The sequence below is a fragment of the Vombatus ursinus genome, unplaced genomic scaffold (genome assembly GCF_900497805.2).
Source record: "Vombatus ursinus unplaced genomic scaffold, bare-nosed wombat genome assembly UNPS02014807.1, whole genome shotgun sequence".
NCBI lineage: Eukaryota > Metazoa > Chordata > Mammalia > Diprotodontia > Vombatidae > Vombatus > Vombatus ursinus.
In genome coordinates this window covers 62,127,992-62,151,792 of record NW_020954585.1, presented here as the reverse complement: position 1 = coordinate 62,151,792, position 23,801 = coordinate 62,127,992, and the positions used below count along the sequence as shown (strand labels likewise).

At 38.8% G+C, this 23,801-nt stretch overlaps 1 protein-coding gene across 4 annotated transcripts in view; it reads left to right on the top strand.

Annotated features, from left to right (window-relative positions):
* LOC114052384 (acyl-coenzyme A synthetase ACSM5, mitochondrial-like) overlaps nucleotides 1–12,591 on the top strand; it is a 66,364-nt gene extending 53,773 nt beyond the window's left edge. For all 4 annotated transcript variants that reach the window (XM_027874963.1, XM_027874962.1, XM_027874959.1 and 1 more), the window contains 7 exons: nucleotides 1,649–1,772; nucleotides 2,060–2,140; nucleotides 3,304–3,405; nucleotides 4,929–5,056; nucleotides 5,175–5,274; nucleotides 6,863–6,982; nucleotides 11,742–12,591. In XM_027874963.1, coding sequence (XP_027730764.1) covers nucleotides 1,649–1,772; nucleotides 2,060–2,140; nucleotides 3,304–3,405; nucleotides 4,929–5,056; nucleotides 5,175–5,274; nucleotides 6,863–6,982; nucleotides 11,742–11,825 — 739 coding nt within the window. In that variant the 3' untranslated portion in view covers nucleotides 11,826–12,591. The remainder of the gene's footprint in view (nucleotides 1–1,648; nucleotides 1,773–2,059; nucleotides 2,141–3,303; nucleotides 3,406–4,928; nucleotides 5,057–5,174; nucleotides 5,275–6,862; nucleotides 6,983–11,741) is intronic.
* The last annotated feature ends 11,210 nt before the right edge of the window (nucleotides 12,592–23,801 follow it).

Here is a 23,801-nt window from a genome sequence, read left to right as displayed (position 1 = left end):
CACAACACACACACACACACACACACACACACACACACACACACAAATATATATATATACAGAATAGACCAGACATCACTCAAGACACCCTGAAGATATGGACTCCAGTTTCCTAAGATAATTGACCTGCATTGTGTCCATCTTTTAGTGGCTCAGAGAGACTTGAAAGGGTTCCTGTAGACTGAGGCTTTTTAGTAGGGTTCCATTGGCTTTGATGGTGCTAATGAGGCCAAAGTGGGTTCAGTTAACACTCATATAAGCTATATGGTTTTGCCCAGAGAAATTTCCTTCTCAGCCACAGCCAGTGAGTGCACAAAGCATCAGTGTTAGCCAGTGTAGTGTTATTTGGGTATATGAAGGATGAGCCACTTCAAACAAATCGTTGCTTCCCCTGATGGTCACCTAGAGGGTACTTCCTCTTTGGTTCCTCAAGTTAGCCTTCAGGGAAAGGAGCCTTTTTGTGTCTCTTCTGAAATTTCTGACCTCAACTTTTTGTGGGGTGCCTCTTCTCTTTCTTTATATGCCATTTGTAAGAAGTGTAACTTCTATTAATGCTCCACAAATATATAGTAGATTCTGAATTGGCGCTTTGTGAATTACCTCCCATAAGAATTGCCTGCTCTGAGGGGCAACACCATTGCTGAATCCTTGATAAGCCTTTAATAATCCTATTCTTCCGGTAATAATTTGCTCATGCAATGCCTAGGAAAAGAGTAATTGAAATGGTTGCTCTGACCCATACCCCCTCTAAATAAAAATATTCACAAGTGGCCTTCACTTTGGATCCATGCAAAATATTGTGTGTAAATTAATCTTAACTTCTAGATTCACTGAGGGAGCATATTATTTAAAGGATCCCTGTGGTAAAGTCTTCATTAAAACTCATAGAGAAGATCATGAAGACATCATAGAAAGTACCATAGATCAAGAGCTAGAAAGGACTTAGAGAATGTTCAGTCCAATTCCCTCATTTTATAGGTAAGGAAATTGAGGTCCAGAATGTGACTTGCCCAAGTTTCAAATTAGAAAGCAGTAGAAGACTTTCCTGGCCTTGAAACACATTGAACTAGATGACCTTGGAATACCCTTCCAACTTTGTGATTGTATGATTCCTATTTTTAAAATGTTGTGGTATTGTTGTGTTGTTTCAGTCATGTCTCCGTGACTCCATTTTGGGTTGTCTTGACAAAGATACTGAAGTTGTTTGCCATTTCCTTTTCCAGCCCATTTTATAGATGGGGAACTGAGTCAAAGAGGGTTAAGTGACTTGTCCAGGGTCACACAGTTATTAAGTGTCTGAGGCTGGATTTGAACTCAGGTCCTCCTAACTCCAGGGCCATTGCTTTATCCACTACACCACCTAGCTGCCCCACATCTAACAAGTTGGGTTTTTTTAAAATATTGTCTGTTGGAATTTTTTTATTATTCACAAAACTGTTTCTTTTCATCAGCATTAACCTACTCCTTAGGCAGCAAACTCATAGGTTATAAAGATGGAGACTCAAGAACCCTTAAAGGTCAGCAGATGGGGACCCAGGGGGGTTACATCTTGTGAAGTGTGGGCAGGATCCCATGCTATCACCATGGATAGCATACATCCCATACTAAGTCCCTAACTAGAGCCATCTTCTCTTCCTCCTCAACAAAGGTACAAGTTTAAGAGCCTGAGGCACTGTGTAACAGGAGGAGAGACCCTCAATCCTGATGTGAGAAAAAAATGGAAGAGTCAGACAGGTCTGGAGTTGCATGAAGGCTATGGCCAGTCTGAAACTGTAAGTTGCTGCTGAATCCTTGAACCTCAAATGAGGATTGTCCCACTGGCTCCCTCAGATTCTGAATAAACATTTCTGGATCATAGAATTCTCCCCAGCCCTTCCTATCCTGAGTACTGATGGGTCTGATCAGTTCCCATCTTACATTATGATCTCTTGAACATCTAATAATTTTTCCATCTCTTCACTGCCCTAAAATTTCACCATTAAGATTACATTATTTTATGTTCATAATAGAATACACCATATGTGGCAAGTGCTCTTACCTGGCATTAATTTCTCTCCAGGTTTTGATCTGTGCCAATCAAAAAGGCATGAAAATCAAGTCAGGTTCCATGGGGAAAGCTGTTCCACCCTATGATGTCCAGGTAAGAAACTTATGTCCCAACTAGATAGGGGTTAGTTTGAGAGAGAATTAGATGTACGGGTCTAAGACTGCAGCACAAAAAGCATCCCAGACTTGACAGTCAAAATATCTAGGTTTCAGTACTGACTCTCTCATTTACCAACTCTATGACCGTATCATTTAATGTCTCTGAGACTCAATGTAAAATGGAGATAGTAAACTATTGAAATCTTAGGCATGTTGAGAACTAGGGAAAGAAGAATCTCACTGTACTCAGCTCTGGTCAGACCACATCTAAAGTGTTGTTCTGGAGGCTATTATAGGAAGGAAATTGATGGACCAGAGATCATTGGGGTTGCTAGGATGGTGAAGGGCCTAATAATCATGGTCTTGTGAATTCATTGAAGGATATGTTTGATATAGAGAAGAGAAGACTTAGAGGGAGACATCATAACTGTCTTCAAGTATTTGAAAGGCTGTCACTTGGAAGAAGAATATGACTGTTTGGGCCCAGAGAGCAAAACACAGAATGATGTGTGGAAGGTTTGTTGTTAAGGAATTGGAACTATCCAAATGCAAAATGGAGGTTGCCTAGGAGATGTACTGGATTACCTATCACCAGAACTCTTCAAGCAAAAACTGAATGTCCATTTGTTAAGTACCTTGTATGGGGAATTCTTCTTTGGGTTAGTCTAAGATGACTTCACAGGGCAGCTAGGTGGCCCAGTGGATAGTCAGGAAGACTCATTTTCCTGAGTTCAAATCTAACCTCAGACACTAGCTGTGTGACCCCGGTCAAGTCACTTAACCCTCTTTGCCTTGGTTTCCTCAACTGTAAAATGAGTTGGAAAAAGAGATGGCAAACCACTTCAGTATCTTTGCCAAGAAAACTCCAAATAGGTTGTGAAGAGTCAAACGTGACTGAAATGACTGAACAACTAGATGGCTTTGCAGGTCCCTGCCAGTTCTGAGATTGTGTTATTATTTCTTTTTACCGCACAGCATTATTGCAGGGAAAATACTTTGTAAACAACCAAACACAATTGAGATGTAAGTTGTTGTTATTATTGTTGTTGCTGTTGTTAAGAGCAGGTTTTATGTTGAGTGCACCTATGCTGGGTCTGCAGGAGCATTTTGATTTTCCCAAGTCCATTAGTTGCCTTTGTGCCTCATTCTTCATCTCAGATTGTAGATGATGAAGGCAACATCCTTCCTCCAGGAAAAGAGGGTAACATTGGCATCAGGATCAAACCAAAGCAGCCCTTCTGTTTCTTCACAGGCTACTTGGTAAGTAAACTTTTTGTAAATAAGCAGCATTAGAGGCAACCAAAAAGTTTTATTTATATCTTTTGTTTTTAGCTTCATATACACATATCCCTCCCCTCTCTCCTTCCCTAAGAGTTGCCCCTCATAACAAAGGGGAAAAGTGGGAGGGGATAGTTCAACAAAACTAACACATCAGCACATGCATATTTCACACCCATAATTGTTTTCCCCACCTCTGTAAAGTGAAGGAGGTACATTTGTTTTCTCTTTTCCGCAGGGCCAAATTTGATTATTATAATTACAGAGTGTTCAGTTTCTTTTTTGATGTTTTTCTTTCCATTTTCATTGTGCTTTCCTCATCCTGATTACTTCTCTTTGCATCAGTTCATGTATAAGTCTTCCCATGCTTCTCTGTATTCTCCATATTCATAATTTCTTACTGCACAATATTTCATTGCATTCATATGCCATAATTTGTTTAGTTATTTCCTAATCAATGGGCATGTGCTTTATTTCCAGTTCTTTGTTACTATAAAAAGAAAAAGCACTGCTATGAATATTTTAGTGAACATAAAACCTTCCTTTCTTTTTTCTTTTGACCTTCTTGAGGTACACACCTAGCAATGTGATCTATGGGTCAAAGGGTATGAAAATTTTAGTCATTTCCAAATTGCTTTCTAGAATGATTGGCCCAATTCGCAGTGGTGTACTAGTTTTCTAACAACCCTTCCAACATTGACTATTCCTATCTTTTACTATTTTTCACCAAATTTGCTACATTATTTTGATGTAATTTCCCTTACTTCTTTAGATTCCCTTAGATTTTGAGTGATTTTTCATAAGGCTATTCACATGTTGAAAATTTTTTTAGAACTTCTGCTAATATAGGATTAATTTTTTTAAGAATTATGTGCATGTGCTCAAGCAAAAGGTTCCTGGTCAAAGGAGCTGGAATTGCCCCAGACTTCCTTTGGGAGATTTTAGATTTACAGCTTGAAGGGGCCTATCCCTTCCCTATAGGCTTCACTAATTGACATAGAATCATCTAATCCAACTCCTTCATTTTACAAATAAGGAAATTGAATGCCAGAGAAGTTATGTGACTTGCCCAAAAGTTACACAAAGTTACACAGTTACACAGATAGGTTCTCTGATTCCAAAGTCAGCTTCTGATTTCCACTGTACCAGACTTCCTCCCTTCAAGAGACAGTCATACATGCTAGAGACAGAAGGCTGAACTAAGTGATCTCTCAAAGCTCATTCTATTTTATGATGCTCTGGTTTCAGGGGATAACTATTCCCTGCTAAGAATCTCCTATTGCGGGAGTAGAAATTCACACAGCAGCAGTTTCAACTCTGCATCTTGGTTACCCTTTGTTAATTATTAAAACAAGCAGATCACCAGCTTAGAGGAGCAACTGTCCTGCCCAAACTTACTTGAACAGTAACCTGGCCAGTACTAATCAGCCCAGCACAAAAGTATGCCAACACTTTAGAGTCATGCCAAGGATGTCCTTTCTTCAATTTTTATTATGTACGACCAGGGCAATGCTGAGAAAACAGCCTCTTGCAAACAGGGGGACTTTTACATCACTGGGGACCGTGCCCACATGGATGAAGATGGTTACTTCTGGTTTAAGGGAAGAGCTGATGATGTGATCAATTCTTCAAGGTAAAGATGTTGGTTGCTGCTTGTCTTTTCCTGGGTCTCTGGATTTTAGGTATGATGGTGGGTTGTGGGTCGAACATTGGGACAGTATATGTTGAAAAGGTCCATTTTTCTCTTCCAGTTACCGAATTGGACCTTTTGAAGTAGAAAGCGCCCTGTCAGAACATCCTGCCGTTGTTGAGTCCGCTGTGGTCAGCAGTCCAGACTCCATCAGGGGAGAGGTAATATAGCAGGTTCCAGACTCAGTCTCCATCAGGGGCCTGCATTGGTAGAATATATGACTCATTTGTGTCATGATGCACCAAGATGTCTACTTGTCCCCGAATACTTCTCACTCAATCCCAAATCCCTAGTGTCAGTATCTTAAATTCCACCATTAGAGGTTCATTCTTTTGTTTGAAATCTTCCCCTTTTGTATCCAATTTTCGAAAGCAAATACCTCCCTCCCCCAAAAAAAACACTGTTCCATGTTTCTTACAATGATTGTGCAAAAGGTCTTTACGTAATCAACATTATTTTGTGGTTTCCTTTAGCTTATGATTATGAATTTTCTTTAAAAACCAAAGATATAAAAGATGTTTCTCTGCTATTTTGAATAATTTAACCCTTTACCTTAAATTTGCTTATCAATTTGCAGCTTATTTTGGTATATGGTATGTCAATTTAACCTCTTTATCCATGCTCATTAAAAATGTATAGTTTTAAAGCAAAAAAAAAATTAACATTAAATTCCTGGCACTTTCAGTTCAATTCAACATATATCTATTTAATACTTACTTTTTGCAGTGGGCCAGTTTAACCCTGAAAAATTTAGATAGGACAGTCCCTGCCCTCATTAAGATTACAGTCTAGGAAGGATATATGAAGCACATGCTATGCAAATAGAATGAAACATAAGTGAATAAATAAGATACATATAAAGGGCTGTGAGATTGAGTAGAAAAAGTTCATAGTTGACTGAAGGAACCATGGAAAGCTTCATGGAGGAGTTGACATAAATTGAGTTTTGTTTAGTGAGTCAATAAGCATTTAATAAAGATTCCCATGTGCCAGGCACTATGTTAAGCACTGGGGATACAAAGATATTAAAAACATAATCCTTTTCTAAGTACTCACATTCTAAAAGAATATAAGTGTGGCTTTCAGGCATGGAGAACAGCAGGCAGTAAAAGGATTGAAGCCTGTAAATAAATGTCAATATAGTTATTCACACTTTAGTGTGGATTAGTTCATCATATGAGGAAAGGCTTTGGGAGATGATTGTGAACAAAGCAAAAACTCTGAAAAAAGAGGAAAGAAATGTATTAACATAAGAATGAGCATTAGGAAGAGAGCTCTGTTGTACTTTGGTTGCCCAATAACCCCCCTGGAAAGTTTTATCTTCCCTAAGTGGTGCCCCATAATCTCCTTCAGGTAATTATCTCATTTGAAATTAATATAGCCCTGAGGTGTTTTGATTGACTCAGTGCATTTCCCTCCCAGAGGTATGTGCTTCTTAACAGGGATATGGCAACTCTAATAGAGGATTCTTAGGCATTAGTTTCCAAAAAAAAGTATGGAAACAAGAGGGGCTTCCAATATCTTTTAAGTCTTACTCATAAGCAGCCACTGACTCCATCAATATAGGCTCAAACAGGTAGAATAGAATATTGGTTCCAGGATGGGATGAATCAAAGGGATGGAATGGACCTTTTTATGTGGGCTGGTGAATATTTGGAAATTTTTTAAAAGGCTGATTTAAGGGACAGAGATCAAGGGTTTCATTTTCTTAGTAAAACAGGTGGTGACATTATGGATTTCCCTATACAGGTGGTAAAAGCTTTTGTAGTTTTAAATCAAGATTTTATCAACCAAGACCCAGGGGAACTGACTCGGGATCTGCAAGAGCATGTCAAAAGATTGACAGCACCATACAAGTACCCCAGGAAGGTGAGTTTCCTGGAGAACTAGGAACCACCATCTTCTGGAGGTTGGGACAAGGGAGTGAGATAGAGGCAAGGCTTACCTACATTCACAACCAATGAAAAACTGAGAGAATATTTTTAAAGGAAAAGGAAAGAGAAGAAGGGAATGGAGAAGGGGAAGGGAAAGAAAACAGAAAACTCCCTCTCTGACCAAACCCAAGCAAAGCAAACATTGATAATGTGACTATAAAAATTATCCAAGCTACAATAAGAGAAACTGAGGCAGAGCTCTGAGCCAATGGCACTTTATTAAAGGGTCCATGGTCCCCTCTAATGAAGTGGACAATAATTTATGCTGGCTCTATTGGCCTTCCTTGTACAATGGGAATCCTCAGAAGATGAAAATCTGCTTTCTAAGGTCCATGAGGAGTTTCCTACTCTGATGAAATCACAGGTCTGTGTTGTTTCTTTTGTTAAACCACTGCCCAATGGTTTGGTGATCAATCACTTAATATTGATTAGCCAGCCATCTCTAGCATAATGACATAGCATAATAACAAAAGCCACTCAGGTAGGCTGTTTTATTTGTTTTCACAAAGCACTTTCATCATCTCCTTTAAACTTCATAATTATCCTGGGAGATAGGTAGAACAGGAATAATGATCTCTATTTTACAAGTGACAAAACATTAACTGCCATTTATCTAGCAGCTTAACATTGGCAAAGAGGCTTATGTTATTTCATTTGATTCTCACAGCAACTCTGTGAGGTAAATAGTACTAAAGACGAGAAAACTGAAGCTGAGAGAGGTAACTTCATGGGTTCATAGATTTAGATCTGGAAGGGGTCTTACAAGCCATTTTGTCTAACCGCCTAATGTTACAGATGAGGATCTTTTTATGAAAGGTTAAGTACCTTGGCAAATAGAGCTAGAGTTTTAACTGAGGTTCTAAAATTCCAAATCCAGCATTTCCACTTAACTAATTTTGCCATGATCACACACAATCCGAGGTTAGATTTTAACCCAAGTCTTCCTGTATTTGGTATAGCACACTCTTCCTTTTAAACACTGTATCTCTTATAAAGGTAAGTCCTAGAGAATCAGAATCAGGTCTAGAAAAATCTCCTGACTCCCAGACCCCAAACTCTTTCGCTGTACTCTAATGTTTCTTTCTATATCATAATGGTGGAATCAATGGTTTTGAGATTAGCAAGTTAAGGGGGCTAGAAGCTATGCAACCACCTTGCCCAGAATTTAAGCTTATGCTCCTCTAATCTATAAAATGACTGGTACCAGCATTTTTCCATATAAAACACATAGAGTAGAAGTAGAATAGAGTCTTCAAACTCTAGACCAGTGAGTTCAACTCTGGTTTCTGGAGAAATTCTAGAATGAATCATTAAAGAAATAGATGATGAATATCTAGAAAGGAAACAGTGACTTTAAGGAGCTAACATGACTTCATCAAGAACAAAATATGCCAGATTAACCTTCTATATAAGGGTTGGAGTGGGGTAAGAGATAGGAAGGCAACAAGCATTTATTAAGTGCCTACTATGTTCCAGGCACTGCATTAAGGGGGTTATAGATATTATCACAATTGATCCTCATAACAACCAATGGAGGTAGGTGCTATTAAGATCCCTATTTTATAGTTGTAGAAACTCAGGCAGGCAGAGGTTAAGTGACTTGCCATAGGCTAGTGGGTATCTGAGGCCGGATTTGAATTCAGATCTTCCTGAACCCAGGCCCAGTTGTCTATCCACCATATCACTTAGAATCCTCAGGAATTCTGCGGGTAGTTTAACAGATCTTAGCATTTAATGAAGTATCTCATACTATTATTGTGGGGAAAATGGAGAAATGTAGACTATGTGATAATGAAAGATTCAAAGCTTCAGTGAACAGAGCTGAGACTGGAATCAGGAAGACCTGAAGTAAAGAATCCCATTGACATTTTATTTGCCTCATCATATTATTGAATCGTACGGAGCTTGCAGTCTCCTAAAACTAGGTGTTCTCCAAACAAATCTCTCTTTAACTATAACCTATCTTATACTTGTGAGGTTGATTTTTTTTTTAAATCCAAAGCACATGAATTTACATTAATCACTTTTGAATTCCATTTTATTGTACTCTGTCCAGTGCTTTATATGGCAGGTAAGTGGTACAGTGGATAGAGTGCCTGGCCTGGAGTCACGAAGACCTGAGTTCAAATCCAGCCTAAGACACTTAATAGCTGTGTGACCCTGGGCATGTCACTTAACCTCTGTCTGCCTCAGGTTCCACAAATGTAAAATGGGGAAAATAATACCACCTAACTTCCAGGGTTGTTAAGAGAATCAAATGAGTTAACATATGTAAAGGGGATTGCAAACTTTAAAGGGTGGTAGTAGTAGTAGTAGTGGTAGTACTAGTACTAGTACTAGTAGTAGTGGTAGTACTAGTAGTAGTAGTAGTAGTAGTAGTAGTACTAGTAGTAGTAACAGGAGCAGTAGTAGTTATTGTCATTGTTGTCATCCTTTTCTATTCCTTAGTGTTCAGTTGTGAGTGTCATAGTTTAAGGAAGACATTTATAAGACATAAAGTGTCCAGACGAAGGAAAGCAGGATAATGAAGGGCTTTGGTCATATAGCATCTGTGAATCTGTTGAATGAACAAGATCAGTTTAGCCTAAGGAAGACCAAGGGAATATGAAAGCTGTTTTCAAATATTTAAAGAGCTCTCTTGGGGAGAAGGGATCAGACTTGTACTGTTTGGCCCCATAGAGTAGAAACAGTCCCTCGATAAACATTTATTAAGTGCCTACTATGTGCCAGGCAGCATGCTAAACACTGGGGATACAAAGACAGGCAAAGGACAATCCCTGTTCTCAGGGAGCTCATGATGTAATTGGGGAGACAACACGCAAACAACTATGTATAAACAAGCTACATACAGTATAAATAAGAAACGATCAACAGAGAGCAGGCATGAGAATGAAGGAGCATCTAAAAAGGCTTCCTATAAAAGATGAGATTTTAGCTGGGAGTTGAAGAAAGCCAAGGAAGCCAAGAAGCAGAGATGAGGGGGGAGAACATTCCAGGTATGAGTGGTAACCAGTGAAAATAACTCAAATAAGGAGACTGTCTTATCTGAGGGGCAGCAAGGAGGCCAATGTCACAGGATGTAAGAAATAAAGAGGATGGTAAAGATGGAGTGATAAGGTATAAATAAGGTGAAAGAAGACCTGAGAGGTGGGATGGGGGGCAGGTTATGAAGGGTTTTGGAAGCCAAAGGATATACTTGATCCTGAAGGTGATAGGGAGCCATTGGAGTTTATTGAGTAGTGAGGATGGGTTGGCATGGTCAGGAAGACCACTTTGACAGCTGGATGAAGAATGGATTACCAGCCAGCAAACTACTGTAATAGTCTAGGTATAGATGATGAGGGCCTGCCCAGGGTATCAGCAGTATCAGAGGACAGAAGAAAATGCATACAAGAGATGTTATAAAGGTAAAATTCATCAACCTTAGAAACAGATTGACTATGGGAAGTGAGAGAGAAAATGAGGGGTCCAAGATGACACCTAGGTTGCAAGCTTGGTGACTGGGAGGATCATAGCATCCTCTACAATAATAGTGAAATTGGGAAGAAGGGAGGGTATGAGGGGAAAGATAATAAGTTTGGGACATGTTGAGTTTGAGATAATTTCAAGGATATCCCGTTCAAAATATCTAATAAGAAGTTGGAGATGTAAGACTGGAGGGCAGTAGAGTGGTTAAGGCTGGAAAAGTAGATCTGAGAATCATCAGCATAGAGAATGACCATTGAGTCCATAGGAGCTAATGAAATCACCAAGTGGAACAGTATAAAGGAAGAAGAGAAGAAAACCCAGTTCAGAGGCCTGTGGGATAATCAAAGTTAGCAGACATGATTCAGCAAAGGAAACTGATATGTAGCCATCTCCTTTAGGCAAAAGGAGAGGCAGGCGAGAGGAATGTGAAAATTTAGAAGAGAAGTATCAAGAAGAGGATCATTAACATTATCAAGGTCTGCAAGAAAACTAGGAGCAGGTGCTAGTTGCAAATAAGCAAATTTAAGATTGATGTTAGGAAAATTTTTCCTAACAATTTAGACTGTCCAAAACTGGAATGAGCTACTCTCAAGAGGGGGGTTCCCCCTTTTTCATCTATTTACTTATGGGAAGTATTTTTATTTTTAATTAGGTGGAATTTGTCCAAGCACTGCCAAAGACAGTCAGTGGGAAGATTCAAAGGAGCAAATTAAGAAAGAAAGAGTGGGGGAATTAAGATGGAGTTGGAGAAGTTTCTTATTGGCCTTCAAGCAGAGATATATGACAACTTAGATATGGGGTAATAGAGATTCCTTTTAGATACAGGTTGTACTAGGTGTACTTGATATTTTTTCCGATGCTCAAATTCTGTGATCCAGAATCAAATTCTGAAAATACTCAGCTCTTTAACATCCTCCCATCAAGATCAGGTGTGGCCAGATGATCTTTTTCTAACTTCCCAGGATCAGAATGATTTAACACAATCAAAAAATATTTAAGTGTGTGTCAGGCACCATGCTAGATGCTGGGTAGACAGGTACAAAGAATGAAACAATCTCTATTTCATTCAAGTGAACTCACAATATTAAAATGAGTCGATCACATTGTTCCCCAACACATTGCTTCCAGTTACCTGCCCCTCTCCCTCCTTAGCTCAGTATTGAGTCCATTGAGGGAAGCCAGAATTTTTCATCTATTTACTTACTAATATTTTTATTTTTAATTAGGTGGAATTTGTCGAAGCACTGCCAAAGACAGTCAGCGGGAAAATTCAAAGGAGCAAATTAAGAAAGAAAGAGTGGGGGAATTAAGATGGAGTTGGAGAAGCTTCTTATTGGCCTTTCAGCATTCCTTGCAGAGGCTTTGGCTTGATCTTCCCCTCAACTTTAAGAATGTCTGAGTTCTATGAAATGAGAAGCCTGCCCATGATATGCTTCCAAGAATCTTCTTAGAAATGAGCCCTCTGAATAGCCTGGGTGTGGATTGTGCTAATGTTCAAAATAGCATCTCATAACAATAATAGCTCACATTTATGTAATACTCTAGGTTTTATAAATTGCTTTAGTCACAATAGCCCTCTGATATATGTAGTGCAAAGATGATTATTCCCATTTTACAGAGAAGGAAACAGACTCTGTGAACTGAAGTGAGAAATATAACTAGAACTCATTAACAAGGCAAATTCAATTGATAAAGGTGGGGAGGTTTGGCTGGCAGGTGGGGACAGGGGGACAGTGCATGCCTTGAGAACCAAGATAGCATTCCAAAAGTGACAATAGTCACAACAAGAGAGGGGGCAGCACCCCCCAAGAGTCCAAGTTAGCTGGGAGGTCAGCTGGGCCCCAGTAGAGGAGTGCCAAGACAATGAAAGTGGGAAACTCAAAGTAGCTACATCACGTCTTGGGAACAGTGTGGAAGACTTTGAGGAATAGTTCAGGTATTGCTATCACCATGAGAGAAAGTACCTCCATCCTCCCTTAAACTGGAATCCAATAATAAATTGTTTACAAGAGACACACTTGAAACAATACAATGATCCAAGACAATTCCAGAGAAACCATGATGAAAAAATTCTTTTCACCTCAAGAGAAAGAACTAATGAATTCTGAATACAAATTGAAGTATAATTTTCTCACGTTCTTTATTTTTCTTGTTTTTAAAAACTGTGGCTAACATAAAAATATGTCTTATATGATTTCACATGTATAATTGATGTCATATTGCTTGCTTTAGTGTATAAGGGAGGGTGTGGGAGGGAGAGAATTTGGAACTCAAAATTTAAAAATAAAAGAATGTTTAAAATAAATAAATAACAAAAAATTTTAAAAAGAATTATATAGAATCAGAAGGTTTTAAAAAATCTTCCTAACTCTCTCTTCTTTTTCAATGCTAAGAGTTCTGGAAATAGTTAAATACTCCTGCTGCCTCCAATTCTTCCTCCTCTCACTTTTCAACCCCTTGCAACCTGGCTTGTGATCACATTGCTTGACTTAAATTGCTTCATTTAAGTTTACAATTACCCCTTAGCTGCCAAATATAATGACTCTTTCTCAGTTCTTAACCATATAGATTTTTCTGCAGCTTTTGACATTCATAGCAAATAGAGTGATGAACTTGACACCGTGAAGATCTGAGTTCAAGCCCTGCCTCTGATATTTACAAACTGTCTGACCTCTGGCAAATCACTTAAATTCTTTAAGCCTCAATCTCCTTACCTATAAAATGGGGATAATATTTGTACTAACCTCATGGGATTATCATAAGGGTCAAATGAGATGTTTTATAGGGCACCTTGAAAACCATAAAGCAAAATATCAGTGCCAGTTATGATTGATCATTCCCTCTATTGGCTTTCAGGATTATTCTGTCCTGCTTCTCTGACTACTCCTCTTTAATCTTCTTTGCTGATTCATCATTTCTTGACGACTAATTGTGGGTGTCTCCAAGGGCTCTGCCTTGAGACTTCTTCTCACTCCAAGCTTTCTTTCTAGGTGATCTAATCTGCGCTCATGGGTTCAATTATTTTTCCTATTCAGATAAATCCTAAACCTTTTTATTTAACCCTAGCCTTTCCCCTGAACTCCAGTCTTTCATTGCCTCATGTTCCTCTGAACATCTCATGGTCTATTGGCATCTCAAATCCAGCACACCCAAGACTGATATGCCCAGTAAAATGTAAAGAACGTTGACTCCAGCGACAGAGGACCTGGGTTCAAATCCTGTCTCTGTTGCTTACTGCCTATGTGACCTTGGGCAACTCACTTAACTTCCTTGACATAAGATTCATCATCTGCAAAGTAAGGTGTTGGACTAGATGACCATTTGGGTCCCTTCCAGCTCTATATCTATGATCCTATGAACTCACCTACTCTCTAAGTCTGCCCCTCCTTAAAACCTCTCTTTCTCTTGAGGGTACCCAAGATCTTCACAATTACCTAGCTGCCTAACTTCAGTCATCCTGTCTCTCTCCCATTGTGTCTCCCTCAAGCCCCCTGTCTAACCATTTGCCAAGTCTTGTCAATTATCTCTCTACATCTCTGGAACCCATTGCCATTTATCTACTTTAATGACAACAATCCTAATTTAGGTTTTCTATTGGCTCCCTCTTCACCATCCCTACACCTCCAATCCATCCTACATACAACTGCCAAAAAATATCCTAAAGTATAGATTTAACCATGACTTTCCCCTTTTTAAAACCTCTAGATTCTGCCTATTATCAGAGATAAAATACAAACTCCTGCACTTTGTATTTTAAAGCCCTCCAAATCTGGCTTTTACCTTCTTTTCTACCCTTATTTCATATCACTCCACTTCATGTGTGCTGGTCCAACTGTATTTCATTCATGGATACCACATACTAGTTCTCCTGTGCACTGACAAAGGCCAGCTTCTACGTCTGGAATAAACACCTTCCATTTCTGCCTCTTGCAACCTTCATCTTCCATCAAAACTTAACTTATGTCACACTGTCTAATCTTTCCCAATCTCCCCAGTCATTAGCATTCTCCCTTTTCTCATGTTACTTCATATTTGCTTATTTGTATACATCAGAGGTGTCAATGTGGGCAGCAAGTGGTGGTAAGTGCCCCCAACCAAATTAAAATATAATTGGGAAATATTTAACAAAATATATAAAAATGTAATATAAAATAGATAATGCTAATTTGTGGTTTTCTACATCATAGGAATGTAGATTCATTTCCATTGCCAGCAGGTATTCATTTCTATTTTAGTTTGACACCCCTGTTGTACATGATATATTCCTGCCAGCAGAATGTAAGCTCCTTGAAGAGCCCCAGAGAATGTCTCTTTAAGGTCTTGTATCCTCAGCACCTAGCACAGTTCCTTGCACTTAGTATGCATCTAGTAAATGTTTGCTGGATTTAAATGAAACTGAATTTTAGTTTCTCTTCTTCTTCCCCAGATCTCTTTATTCTTCTCCTTTTCTCTTCATCTCATATCTATTCCTTGGACTTCCTATCATCCCCCAAACGCTGCTTGACCTGGTTGTCACTTCTGGAGCTAAGAAGGTCAGATTCTATCTCCATTCCTCATGGAAACAATTCCACTCAGTAAACAGATCCCCTTAATTGGAGAGCACCTAGAAGAAGTAAGGAGAGTAAAGGCCAGAACCATGATTGCTTACTATGCCATATCCATATTCAACTCCCAAGCAAAGCACCCTGACCATTTCCAAGCCAATGAACATCTCATTTGAGAAACCTTTTGGAACAGATCCTTTTCACTGTCCATTGCAAGTACCCACTGCTATCTCATCAGTCTACATCTTCTGATCTATATGGGGATCCTTTTGGAAATACATTTGCATAACATTTTATATTGGTGTTTTCCCTATCAAGATGAATAAAAAGGCTGGTCACATTTGCCAAGGACAAAGCTACTCATGGGATAACTTCTTGTCTTGCTCCAGCTTCAACATACGTTGCCTTTTGCCTTTTTCCTTGATGGTTCTTCTAGAGATATCTAGGTGGTGCTAGACTATAGTGACCAGTGAGCTTAATGTCAACTATTCATAACCTTCTTGAACATCTTGTTAAAGAGATGTTTAGTGCTTAGAAATGAAGGCAATAAAAAAGGGTTGAAGTTATAATCATCACAAACTAGGATGAATTTCTTAAGTATAAATTTTGCCAGACTAATCTTATTTCTTATTCTGAAAGGATTAAAATATTATTAGTTCAGGAAGCCAATAAAGCACTAAGTATTTATTAAGAGCTTATTATGTGTCAGGCACTGTGATAGATGTTGAGGATATAAATACAGGCAAAAAGACAGTCCCTCACCTTGAGGAGCTTATATTCTAGTGGGGAACAACAACACACAAATAGGAGGTGAAGGAGGAGAGGGGGAAAGAAGGTACCTTTACAGGAACGTGGTATTAAAGTCCATATAGTCAGGCACACAGTCTGGAGGGGCATAAAAGTTGACCAGCCTGGGATCCCTCCATTAATGGTCCCCTCATCAGTGGAAATAGGGGGCCAGTTTAGCAGAAGGATATTCTCAGGTGAGAAGGTTGCATAGATGGTTGGATATTCCAGGGTTAAGAGGTCCCAGGCGTGGTTTTGAAGTCTAAAAAGTCAGGAGCAGAGCGGGAAAAGAACAGAAAACATAAATGACTTGGACATATATGTGGGGCTTAGCAAGGCCTTTATTCTTGTGTCCAAGAGGGAGAGCTGTTGGCTCAATAATAGAAGTAAGTGAGTTCAGAACTGATTGTTCATTTGGCCCCAGAGAACATTGATTAATATCATTCTGATAGTGGACCACTTCATTTATTTTTTAAAAGAATTTATAGAAAGGCTTAAATTGCATTACATTTGTTTGAGAGTATTCTCTGGGATCAATATCCCAGAGCCAGGCTGGCTCCATCCCCTTAGTGTTCTAGGGGTATCCCATGAGGGTTTGATGTGTCTCTTCACTATTACTATCAGTTCTACCCCCTATCCTTGGTGTATTCCCTCCACTATAGGTACTAGTAACTAGTATCCTAGTCCCATTTAACTATATCAATTAGTTTTTTACTTTGAAGATGTAGTAAGAACAAAAGTATTAACATTTACTTCCCATCTCTCAGGGGTACACCATCCTCCATTCCATCTTGGTCTCTCGAGAGAGAGGACTCAGATTTAGCATAATTTCTACATAATATTAGTCCCATCTTTGGGGATTGATACGATGATGGAGAAAATGGAAAAGAGATTACTATTTAACACTGGAAGGAGTGGCCAGTGTCTTGGGGGATGAGGGGGGAAAAGGTAGATTTCCATGAGTATAAGAAGATGGAATGGGTTCAAGAGGAAAAGATCTAAAATGGAGGTGAGTTTGTTAGTGACAAAACAAGGTTCTAAAGAGCACAATGAAAATAGAGTTAGAAGAGGATATGGAAGGGATAAGATTAAGCAGACCTGGGTACTAGAACACAGAGTAGTATCAGGGGAAGGAGATTTTGTCTAGGCAGCTGGTGAGTCTGTATCACTGAGATGAGGAGAGGAGGGGGGAATGAGTTACCCTCATAGAATTGAGCCATCATATCATTGGATTAGTTGCGATGACAGAAGGCAGAGTCCACTAGCTCCCTCTCAAGCACCAGAGAAAGTCAGAGACCCTGCTTCTAATGAGGTTCTGAGGGTAAGGGGTCAGGAAACTGGAGTTCCTGTTTTGAAGGTGGGAATTTTGAAGGCTTATTGCAATGAATCCCTGCAGAGCAGTGTGGTAGCAATGGTGGGGGCAGAGGTCAGACAGACTTGAGCTTCTTGCTCCCCGGGGGCTTATGGGAGCAGAGATCACATTCCCTTGATTCATGTTCTCTCTACTGCAAGAGCTCAGGGGTCATTTGAAAGGCTGTTTCTCTTGGATGCTGACAGGTCACATGAGGATTGTTTAAGGGAGCAATCAAACAGACATGAGCATGAGAGAAACTATACTGAACTTGAGTCACAGTTTAAATCCTGCCTCAGAAATAGTAACTGTACAATTATGAGCAAGTCTCTCAGCCTCTCAACTCCCTAAGTCTTCGTCTCTTCAAGCTAAACATCTTCAGTTCCTTCAGTGGATCCTCATGGGGCACAGTATTCAATTCCCTTGCCATTTCAGTCACCCTCCTCTGGACCAACTACATCTCATAAATGTCTCCTCTAAAATGTGGCTCATAGAATTAGATATAATACATTTGATGTCTGACTAGTACAGAGTGCAGAGGGGCCATCACCTACCTAATGCTGGATAAAGGGTTATTTTGAGGAAAACACTTGTTAAATCTCAAAAGTGCTTTGTAAGCATGTGACATTACTATTATTATCAATGTAATCCAAGATAATGGCATTTACATTTTTTAAGGAATCTTAGAGATTATCTAGTCCAACCCCTTCATTTTACAGATGAAGAAACTCATATATAGAGAGGTCCTTTTACTGAAAAGTCAGATTTCTTTTCACGATGCTACAGTCAATTAAAACCACTAGAACTTTTTGATATGAACTTCTTCCTAGCCACATCTTCCCCCATGCTCTACTCATGCAGTCGGCTTGAGTCTGAGTATAGGAATTTACATTTGTCATACTTCCTGGCTTTCTCCTCACTTTAGCCTCCCTTCTAGCTATCATCCCCATTTTATCCCATTTCCCCCCTGTAAATTTGTACTATGCTTCTGTGACTTGAGTTTCTGATATGTGAGCTTTTGCCTTACTTACCCAGAACCACAAGTGGGTATTGTATTATGTCAAAAGCTTGTTTTACATCTCTTGATCAAATCAAGTAATTTTATTGTTTTGTTATTAATATGGTCTATTACATTTATAGCTTTCCTAATATTGAACCAACCTTGTATTCCTGGCACAAATCCAGCTTGCACATAAGATAACAGTTGCTATAACCTCTTCACTAATATTTTTTCAATATTTTCATATCAATATGTATGAGAACTATTAGCTGTAGTTTTCATTATCTGATTTATCTCTGCCTGGTTCAGATATCAGGACAATGATTGTCTTACAGAAAAAGTTTGATAGGATCCCTTCTTTTTCATTATTTTTTGCAAACAATTTATTAATTTCAATATTAGAGTTAATTATTCTTTAAACATTTGATGGGATTCATTTGTAAATTTGATTGGGTCTAGGTTTATTTTTTAATTGGGAATTCATGTATGGACTTCAATTTCTTTTTCCGAAATTAAGTGATTTAATTTCTGTTTCTTTTTCTTGGTCTAGGTATTTTGTATTTTTGTAAATATTCGTTTTGCTTTTTTAAAAAAATAACTTGAGGCACAATAAATTCTGCTAAAACATCTCATTTAACTCTGTGAATCTTGTGTTTGTAAATGTGAGTTTCTTGGAAACAACATATCGTTGGATTATGCTTCCTAAACTATTATGATATCCTCCTCTGTTTCTGAGTGATTTCATCTCATTCACCTTCATGGTCATGCTTGTTTATTGTGTTTTTCCCTCTATCAAATCTTGACAATTTTTCCTCTCTTTGCTACCCACTCCTCTTTACAAAGAGTTTGATCATTCTGGTCTTTTATAATTGAAGTGGTCTGATCCCATTCTTCTGCTCTTCCTCCCTTCGCCTATCCATGACCGTGATCACTGGCTCTTACACCTTCTTTTCTTTTAATTTCTCTTTACAATCCATCTTGAAATGTGTTTTGCTTATGCTTCTACCCTTCTCAGTTCTGTTGTCCTCATTAAATCCTCCTATTCTTTTTCCCTCTTCCCACATTGAATTTAATATATTTCTACACTAAATTTATGTATGAGTGTAAGTGTGCATATTTATCCCACCTTTTCCCAGTTCAGATAAGAGTAAGGTTCAAGAGGTGCCCTTTCCTCCCAACCCTACCTCTATGTTTGTATACTTTTGTTCTCTCATAATATTCCTTTGCCATGCCAGCCAGTTCTCCTATTGGTGAGTTCCTTTGAAGATCTCCATTTTGGGGATGGGTTCAAGCAGGTCATGCTTTATTTCTCTTCCAGCTGTGCTCCTGAAGCTAAGGATTCATTTACCCTATCATCCCCATAACCTAGGGCCTTCTTACCCTGTAATATCCCTCCATCATCCTTGCCTTCTTCTCTCATTGGTGAGTTCTTTTTGGGGACAAGCACAGCCCAGCTATGCTTCATTCTTAGGTCCAAAGACTTTGCCATCATGACTTGCCCAGGTAGCTCTTATCAACTATCCCCCCATTCAAGTTTCCTGACCCTAATTTTTATACATGTATACCCCTATTAGAATGTAAGTTCTTTGAGGGCAGAGGTTATCTTTCTTTTTGCTAGTATTTTTATCCCCAGTGCTTAGCACAGTGTCTAGAACACAGTAAGTACTTAATAGGTGCTTGTTAACTACAAACCTCATACTCCAATTATAAGAAAAATAGTAAGTTCGCTCCCCCTTCTTTCTCATTTCTTCCTTATAGTGTCCATTTTCACTTACTTTCCTTTCTTCTCTTGAAACTAACAAGGCAGAACAAAACTACTCCAGGACTTGTTTTATCCTCCTTTCTACCCTCTGTGTCCTTGAAGACTATAGGAGTTTGAAGGGATACTTATCTCTTGTCTGTTTATTAGAACATAACTACTTGATTATCATCTATCCTCTTGCAATTGCTCAAATATATTTCCCTTTCTAGTTTTCTCTTGTCTGCTTGCATTTCAAAAATTCTGCCCAGTTTTGGTCTTTTCATCAAGAGTGCTTGAAAGTCCTTTATTCCATTAAAGATCCATTCTCTCCTTCCACTGCACCTCTGCCATAGGATTATAGTCAATTGTGCAGGAAGTTATTTTTTTATTGTAAATCTTTATTTTTTGTCAGTTGGAATATATTCCAAGATTATCTCTTCTTAAAAGCAGTTGCAACATAGACTTATGTGATCCTTAGTAGAATTCATTCTTTCTGACAGCTTGCAGCATTTTTCTTTTCTTTGACCTAACAGCTCTAAATTCTGTCTCTGACATTCCAATTTGCTTTCAATTTGGGATTTCTTTCAAGAGATAGCCAGTGAATTCTTTTGATTTTTATTTTGCCTTCTGGGTCTAATATATCTAGGTAGTTTTCTTTTATGATTTAGTAAAATATAGTAACTATTCTTAAAAATATGACCATGATTTTCAGGGACCCCAATTATTCTTAAATTAAATCTCCAATTGTTTCCCACATTAGTTGTTCTTGGTAGTAAATCTCTTATATGTTTGAATTTTTTTAATCTTTTAATTGTGTTCTAATATTTCTTGGTGTCTCAGAGAAATCCATTCTGTTTTTCAGGGATCCCATTTAGATAAGACATCAGCTTTTTATTCTATTTCCTTCAAGTGTTCTAATTTCATTATCTTTTGCTTCATTTCATTGAGTCATTTTTATAATGTTTATGACCAAGTCATTCTTTTCTTTGAGATGCTACTTGTAGCTGTAGTGGAATTATATTCATCTTTTTTGGGCTTACTTCTTGGACTCCTTTTGACTCAATACAACGAAGTATTTCTTCATTATATTTGCATTTTTATCTGCTTATCTCTGGCCTCAGTTCCCAGATTGGGACTTTGCAGCAGTCTCATTTTCTTAGATGAGATGAGTAGACACTGTTAGGTACTGTCCCCACTATAGTTTGGATTTGACTCCTCTGCAGATCTGGATGGGTTGACTTATTCAAGGACCTGATCTTTGCCACAAACCTAGGTTTCTACCTCTACCTCTTTATGATCTAACATAGGTGCTGGCCTAGACCCACCTCTGTTTTCTTCTCTTTGCACAACCCCTACACAAGAGTCATCCTATCCCCTACTATATACCCCCAAAAGGCCCCAGAGTCAATTGGTTATCAAAGATCTAATTGGTCTTAGGAAACCTGCAAGGCCCCTAGTGCATTGGTCCAATTGTTGAGGGGACCTTTTATCTCCCAGAGCCTCAGAGCTCTGAGTGCTCTGCAGTGTGCAGTGCTTGTCCCTATCTTTCTGAGATTGACAATGGGGGTTGGCTCTGTGCTTTCCTGAGGGGAAAGCCAATGGCAAGGCCCTCCCCAAGGCATGCTAGAATGCCCAGGCCATATTCTATGCATATTTATTAGTAAACACCTGATAATTTGAAGAGGAAGAAGAGGGTACTGATAAGCAGAGGAATCTAGGAAGGCTTCTTATGGTGGGTGACTCTACTAGGCTTGAAAGTAGCTAAAGATTCTAAGAGTTTGGGTTGAAAAAAGAGTGCATTAGGAACAGCCTATGGAAAGTCACAAAGGCAGGATGGAAAATAGTGAGTTCAGGGAACAAGTGAGCTAGTTTGGCTGGAAAATAGAGTGAATAAAGGAGAATAATATGCAACATCCCCAAGAAAGTAGGATGAAGCTAGATTGTGAAATGCTTTCAACTCAAAGATGAGGAGTTTGTATTTCAATCTAGAAGTAACACAGAGAGGGGAAGAGGAAGGGAAGATGTTAATGTGTCCCCTCCCACCCAGCCGTATGTGCAAGTACTCTCTGTACATCTGTGTAGGTATTATCTGCTTTTGTGACATAAACATACATTCCCTTCATGCTCCTCAACCCACCGAATATTAGTTCTTTGACAGCAAGAACTATTTTCCATTTTTCATTTTGTCTTTGTATTATTGTTGCCTTGCACATAATAGGTGTTTAATAAATGCCTTTTTGGATTGGATTAAAGTTCTTTTCAGCCCCTGAAACACCATCTCAGCTCTTTTTTGTCCACTGGATAGTGAACTTAAGAAATTGATATATTTTTTCATGGACACAGGTCCTTCCAACAATATCTGTCCCTTCCCTGAGCCTTTATCTTCTGATTCAGAGCTTTATAGAACTTTAGAATCGGAAGAACACTTAAATATTGACAAATACACCCAATTTATAGATAAGAAAACTGATACACAGAGAGGGAAAATGACTCAATTAGGGTCACACAAACAAAAAATGCTAAGTGTGAGATTTGAGGCCCAAGTTTTTTTTTACTCCAACCTAGTATTCTCTCCACTGCACCACATGACCTTTCCTAAAAAGTATTTCTCTACCAATATCCTAGAACAAAGGGCTGAATCTCAACTTGGATGAATGCTTTCACAGTGTAGAGATATTATTAGGACAAGTGAGAATGATGAATCCATTAGAGAATAGACACAATAATAGAATAAAAAGCTGGAATGGAGGGAATATCAGAAAGAATTTGATCCTGATTTTACAGATGTGGAAACTGAGGCCCAAAGCTATTAAATGACTTGCTCAGAACCACCCACGTAATAGTCAATAGCAAAATCAGAATTTGAATTCAGATCTTCTGATCTTTCCAAATCCTATGTTTCTTCCATCACATGTGCAGATTCTTATAAGGAGGCATCCAAGCTAAACTGGACCAAAGGGTAGGAAGGGGTTAAATAGCTCAGAAAGTTAATACACCTTAACCAACACCACATACTAGAAAGAGAGCAACTATGCGATGCTCTGACAGGCTCTGAGAGGACTGTCAAATGTAGAAACATTAAAGACAGGAGGAGGAGCATTTGAGAAAGGTTCTTGCCATTGGCCCTTCCCCCAGAAAACTCAGAGCTCTCCTGAACGTCAGCAAACCATCTCTGTCCTATGAAATAGAATCTTTGGAAGTGCTGTTCTCTACCGTGGTCTCGCAAAAGAATCTTCTCCTTGCATCTAACAGTTTACCCTTCCAGAGTAGAGAAACCTATTACTTAAGATTCTGAGATGAACCACAGAGCTAGTCTAGCGGGTCCTTACTTACATCCCAAGGGCTCCAGGTTTCCTTGTACAATCTGATGTTCACCCTGCACTCTCATCAGAGGTAAGTGAAGTCGCAAGAAGTTTTGGCTGGGAAGGAAGATTTGAGAAGTAGGAAGAAGGGGGAGGGAGACTTCCAAGGCCAAAGATCTTACTAACAGCCTTTAGGCTATGAAAGGAAATTGGATCATTTCTACTCATCAGGCATTAGCTATAGCAAGTAGAATTCCATTTTAAATTAGTAAGAACTCCCCAGCTGACAAGCTGAAAATGTGACTCGGATGAGGAAGCTTAGAATGGCCTTGGTGGTAGAACTAAGAAATTACACCTGATATGATATTGATGCCTAGAAGACTGAAGAAAAGGATACCAAGTGACTTCAATCCGAAGAAAGAAAGGACTTGGAACACCCTTAAAAGTTAAGGCCTTTTTCCTAGGTTTATTATTCCTAGGGTGTTACTAACCAGAGTCAGGGCTGTCCTAAGCTGGAAAGAAAGAAAGAAAGAAAGAAAGAAAGAAAGAAAGAAAGAAAGAA